The sequence below is a fragment of the Trachymyrmex septentrionalis genome, unplaced genomic scaffold, assembly GCF_001594115.1.
Source record: "Trachymyrmex septentrionalis isolate Tsep2-gDNA-1 unplaced genomic scaffold, Tsep1.0 scaffold37, whole genome shotgun sequence".
NCBI classification, from domain to species: domain Eukaryota; kingdom Metazoa; phylum Arthropoda; class Insecta; order Hymenoptera; family Formicidae; genus Trachymyrmex; species Trachymyrmex septentrionalis.
In genome coordinates, this window is record NW_017305536.1 from 4990221 (window position 1) to 4996721 (window position 6501).

Here is a 6501-nt window from a genome sequence, read left to right on the forward strand (position 1 = left end):
AGATTAGTGCGTAACGTGTGTAACGACGGAACGAGATTTAGCGTTTTCTTTTTGGATTTCAGCAAATCGATTTCCATTAAACGGCAAATTTCGTATCGGCTATTCGTAAGGAACATTTTATCCGCGCGCGTGCATGCGGTTCATTAACATTATATAAGAGAGGCTCTTTAACATTATATAAGAAGAAAATTTACACGATAGAAAATCAGCGTGCAAATTTCAAGAGATACATCCGATAATAATGTCTATCATATCTTAGTATCTCGAATGCAAGGAAATTAATCGAATTACTTACGGAAAGTATCTTACGTTAATTATAACGTTTCCTTTATGTCTATTTATTACGACAAATTCGTGATTTATTAATTTGGAATATCGCGATATTTAATTTTGCCGGTTGCAGTACACTCGTTGCAGGATTAATAGCCGACCGTTGCGGGCAAAACGTGCGATTTCCTAACATATATCCGTATATTCTTGACCGGCAAAGAACATTCGTCCTCATCAGGATGGACATCCGAACTGATGGTGACATCAACAGTAGCGTCCGGCAGCGTTGTTCGTCCCAACGTGTGCGGTAAACGAGATTCGCTTTTTCCGTGTACTTATTGGATCACGAAGGAAACGCAGGCAGCTTTCGGAAGCAAAGATTAAGAGGAAGGTGGAGGATCGGGTCCGCGGACGGAGATGGCCAGGCTCTTTAGAATTCAGAAAACGCCTTGGTTCGTTAGCCAACGACGAACGGTATCCTCTTTTGTGTGTGCGCGTGTATGTGTGTTCATGTATGTACATGTATAACCACACATGCATGTACACTGCGACGCGTATACACGATCGAGAACGAAAGGCGGACGCGCGAATGTGATCGTCTGATTGTGAGTCTGTCATCCCGGGGTCTCGAAAGCCCTCCTTTCCTATCCCTCACGCGTTCCTTCATTGCTATATCGTTAAGAGGCAGTATTTGCCACCCCAGCGGGAATAGGTGGAAGCTACTTGGACGGGGGGGGGGAGGGCCTAGCGTAATGTCTGAGAACGTTCGAGGGGCTTTGGTACGTTTCCCGATACGCGATAGTAGTGGTGGTACGCAGCGAGGATTCTGGATGAGCTTTGCTGGTCGCGGGATGTGCGCGTGCACACGCGTGCGTGTGACGCCGATATATACGGTTGCCACACGTTTGCGTTACCACACGGCGGAATCGTGCGCGAGCCAGCATGAATAACCCATGAGGATGGAAATTAAAGACGATAAATGCAGCTGAAATGAGGCGGTGGCGAGGAAAGGGACTTGGGCTTTATGGGATTTTAATTCAAGGTCCGCATGGCACAGCGTAATACTTAGGGGCTCGTCGCGGTACGGTCGCGTTTTCTCAAAAGCAGCACCGAAATTCGCATAATTATATCGGGAAGTTTTGACGGTAGCTATAGATTAGTAATGTTAACGCGCGCTTTACCGTCGATGTAGATTAATATTTGATCAATCCGGCATGTCTCCGTGCTTGATTACAGAAATGTCACGACAGATCTTCGATTCCGAAACTACCGAATTCGATAAATAGATTGAATCCACGTCAGAATTTGAAAGTGCCCATCGCCAAGATCGATAACTGAAATGTTTATTAAATATTCTAGCACTATCAAGAGAATAAAATGCATTACTCTGGCTGCTATTCTATCGCGCAACGAAAAGGTCAATATATATGTACAACTGTGCAGCGGCTTAAATTTATGAAGCTGTAATAAGCGAGGAAGGAAAGGTACATAGTAGAACTATAAAATAGAACCGTAAATAAAACTGTAAATAGAACTATAAAACAGAACTTAAAACAAAACTGAAAAGTTAAAAGGAAGGTCTGTGTAGATAAACGATGCGAGACGCGTCAAAAAGCAAGTATTTTTTCTCTAGCATTGAAAATATTTTAAGATCCAAATACTTCGATCCATATAATTTCGAAAACAAACATTTATGATGTGCCGAAATTACTTAACTCCATTATGCAATTCGATTCAATTACGAAAGCCCAGCGTTTCGAAATTCTTTCCACTTCTTTCTACACGGTCGTTAGCGTTTTATTAACTCACCTCGTTATTGTTTTGCCTCCAACGTTATGATATATTACGTAATGAAGATAGGAGAGCTAATCATGGCGGAAAAACACTATCGACGTAATACAATCTACATACATTAAGACCGATAATAATAAATGGAAATTACACATGGGAAAGATACAGCGAAGGTATTTCCAAGAATAAATTCTCTCGAGACACTCCGCAATCTCGAGCGCGGCTTCATTCAGGCTTGTGAATTTTGTCGGTGAAGGTTTATTCGTATTATCGTGCGGCGAACATTCGTTTAATCAGCTCGATCGTTTTAAGTAAATGTCGAAACATATAATGCACGCGCGCGCTGATCTAGCTGTATAAACGTACCGTCCGGACGAGATCGCGGATACGAGATCGTTACTCCAGAATAATAATATCGTTAGAATCTTAAGCAGGTCTTTGAAAAAAAAGTAGTAAGACTCACCAGTGGTGTACATTGCTACTCCTTTCAATGTGACCGGTTCCAAAACAACAGGGTCGCTCCGACCTTTTGCGTTGACGGCATAAAGGTGAAGCCTATAATTCCGTCCCGGTTCTAAGCCGGGAACTTCGAAAACTGGACCGGATGAGCCGGATCTATCGGTGTGATTCAGGTAGATGGTATTGACATGATAAACGTTCTCCTCGCTGTAGACCTCTAGCTCGTAATTAGTCAAGGGCAAACCACCGTCGAATCCCTCGGAGCACCTGACGATCAGCCAGTCTGCGTCCCTCGAGTCGGTGGCTTTAAAGTCTTCGTGACCTGTTTCACACGGACGCACACATAGCGAGGTGGTTAAGCTCGCTCCCGGAGGAAGAAAAACACTCGGACTCGCTAGACCTAATTGCTTCCCGGCGTGAGCGTCGTCGCGGCAAAGCACACTCGATAGCGTCGATTAGGGGTTTCAGACTGAATTAATTGGATAATAGTCTTAGACTTGCATAATAAACATATACCGGGAGACTGTAATTAGACCTGCTCTGATCGAGAAATACTATTCTAAATAACTATAAATCTTCAGTCACAAACATAAATCTGTACGAATATGAAAGGCACCTTTTAAAATGAGTTATGTTTAAACGCTGCAATGTTAAAAAAATACACAACTGAAATCTATATACACAAATCTTAGTTTAGTTAAAAATCGGAATAGATAAAATATTTTTCAATTTTTCATTCGTCTTATCTGAAAAATTTTTTACAAATATTAAACACTCTCTGAAATTTAAATAATGATTTTTCGTGAATTATTTAATCGAATTAGGGGAAAGACGATCCTATTTTTCCGCAAGTATCGATGACCGATAAAGAACTAATTTCACGGGCGTTTTCACGGTTATCGCGTCTTTCGAGGGAAACAAGGAAACAAGTTGTTGAACGCAACAAGGGCATCGACCATAAGGTGTCAACCACGCCATGATGGCCTGGTGTAATGGCGCAGTTAGCAGGTCGTTGCGAGGGTTCCCAGGAACCCTCCTAGCTCGCTTACCCATTCGGTACGCGTAGGGTCCAGTGGACTGGAGGGCTGTACAGTTCTGCAAGGGATAGGGCTTCCCGGCGACGATGATCTGAAAGAGACAGGGCGTCCTCTGCACCCCTATCCGATTTCTCGCCCAGCAGGCGACCGTGCCATAGTCCATGTCGTTCTCCGGTGTGTAGTTCAGTCTGGAGCCGTGCCAGTGGTTCGTGATCAGACTGAGCGGTTTGACCTGCGCGTATTTCGTGGCTGGCACGCTCATCAACTCCCCAGAGTTGTTGAACGTCCAGTGGAAGGTCGTGGGCGGCGGTTTCGACTGTACGCCGCAGACCAGCGAGATCGTTTCGTGCTTCAAGGCACCGACCACTTGGGTGGAAGAACCGTCCTTGCAGATCGGTGCGTCTGAAAATACGAGGGCGCCGGCTGGTAGATTCAATTTACCGCGGCGCACGCTCTCGCGCTCGTGAACGTCACGGTGAGAAAAATAAGGAGCAACCATGAACCGTCGGCGGTTTTCGATTTCCATTCCTTACAGCAAACGTCGATAATTGACGCTTTTATGTAAACGCGATTTACTAGCGCCCGACTCAATATATCGACAATGTTATGATAAGAAAGTGAATGTATTAATAAAATTAGAATAATTATGTCGTTATACCAGAAGAGCTTGAGATGATGAATTAAAAACACTTCTGCTGAATTCTCAGTATCAGTTACGCGGATCGATTCGAATATGAAAAGAAATGTACTTACACATCACTTCGAGGGCCACCGGTCGACTTGCGGATTTCCCTTCGACATTGGCTGCCATGCAAGAATATTCCCCGGCGGAGCTTTTCGTCACGCTTTGCAATACTAAGGAACGCCCACCGGGAAGAATAATCCCCGCGGTGGCGTTCTGGTGCAATTCCTTGCCGTCTTTGAACCAAAGTAGCTTGTAAGACCTTGGATTGGCTCGTACGTCGCACTCAAAGTAGACATCGTCGCCCTCGTTTATATCGTTCGCCTTCAAACTGGAACCCAACTTAATGCTCACCACCGGTGCGTCTGAAAGCATTGGAGATAACGAGAACTATCTCTCATTTTCTTATAATTTCATATGCGATCGCAATTAGAAAATTGCTGTTGAAAGAAAGAAGAAATATGAAACGTATCAAGATATAAAATATTAATTTGAAGTCAAATTTTGGACACTAACAGAAGTTTCTCTGAGTTTAAAGTCAAGTCGTGTGGAAGAAAATGACTTACAATACACCAGTAAATGCCATTTGTCCTCCAAGGCACTATTAGGCACCACGGGATTTTCCGCCCTGCATGTCAGAAATTTTCCATCGTCCTCTATAGTCGGCACGTAGCTTAGCACACTTCTCGTAACGTTCGGATTGTCTGCGAACTACGAAGAACTCAGAATCCATGCCATAACGACGTAGAAGCAAAGTCCTGTACGTCGAAAATGATAATCGTCCTTTCGTGGAAGATATACTCACATTTCTAGCCATATGTTTGACTTGATGAGTCCCTTTCCACCAAGTGATTACCGCCTCCGGTCTAGAACCCGAACTGACACACTCGATCTCGTAAGTTCTTAATGCCGACAAATGAAATCGCTTATTCGTAATGTTGACCACGAGCGGCTTCACTGCGGTGAAGAATTATCCGATAATGAGTTTGATATAAAATATTCATCATAATATTTTAATTTTCTACTCTGCTACATTATGCATTGCATCAGTTTAATTAATTAATTTTAATAATAAATTTTTGGTGCAATTAGTGCAACGAGAATTAAATTAATTAAAATAAACACAAAATAATTAAAAATAAACACATTATTATACAAACTTTTTTTATACAGTTTTTTTTTTTTTTTTTTTTTTTTTTATTGAATTCAATATAATAAAAATGATGAGGTAAGAAATTATTTAAAACATTACTACAATTCATAATTTATTTCTACATTTTATCCAATCAATATGAACCGAATATTTCGATTACACTCACGATTCACATCTAGTATGACCTCAGAGGTCAGGGGCATCATAAGTTGAGTATTGTTCGCCTTGCAAATTAACCTCGTCCTCAGGAAGTCTCTGGTGACTCTTCGAATATCCAGTCGATTTATCGTTATATCATCGTGCTCCTGCGTATACGTATCGTCCAAGACTTCGTCGTCGAAATACCACGTGACCCTCGGTGGAGGTAAACCTCCGATCACCTCGCACAACAGGGACATTTCGCTTCCCTCGTTAAACGGTTGCAGTATTTTAGCCAGACTCCTGCTAGCGCCAGTATATATCACTGGCTTTTTCGGAGGCACTGTCAGCAAATTGAATTCCGATCATAGGAATTTATTTCCGTGACATCGGCACATATTACGTGTCCGTTATATCAAATTATATATGCGCTATTTCCTTTGTTATTATTTCATAATAAGATCGATTTCATTAATATACCTACACACATGGTCTCCACGCTACGATAATAATAATAATTGAAATTGTTTCAATGGCTCTTGATAATCAGAAATTGAATCGAATTAAAATATTTGAATCTGCGTAGCCAGGCAGTGCTATCAAATTTCCGTATCGCGAAACTGGTACTTGCAGCGAGTAACACCCGCGAAATGAAAATCAAGACATAAAAGCCAGATCTTTGATTCTTTTTTTCTGCAAGAGCACGTCAGTGACCTGAGATTAACACCTGTTGAGTCAGTATTATGATATTGAATTAATTGATTGAAAATTGTATTGCTAAAATGACCTTATAACTAAAACGCGTCAAATCACAATGTTTATTCCTATTGGAATTGATCCAACCGCATCTCCCGATTTTGTGACTTCATTTCGTCTCATGGCTTTATTTCCACATGACTATCCAAAACCCGTTGCCCACGGAGGGTTGAGATTGAACGAATCAAACTATCTCTTCGATTTACTACTGTTTT

At 41.9% G+C, this 6501-nt stretch overlaps 1 protein-coding gene across 1 annotated transcript in view; it reads right to left on the minus strand.

Annotated features, from left to right (window-relative positions):
- LOC108750840 (hemicentin-2-like) overlaps positions 1-6501 on the minus strand; it is a 37130-nt gene that overhangs the window by 2295 nt on the left and 28334 nt on the right. The window contains exons 3-8 of the mRNA XM_018490648.1: positions 5559-5873; positions 5045-5196; positions 4806-4950; positions 4311-4604; positions 3570-3959; positions 2525-2842 (exon numbers count right to left, since the gene is read on the minus strand). Of these exons, the coding sequence (XP_018346150.1) occupies positions 2525-2842; positions 3570-3959; positions 4311-4604; positions 4806-4950; positions 5045-5196; positions 5559-5873 (1614 nt within the window). The remainder of the gene's footprint in view (positions 1-2524; positions 2843-3569; positions 3960-4310; positions 4605-4805; positions 4951-5044; positions 5197-5558; positions 5874-6501) is intronic.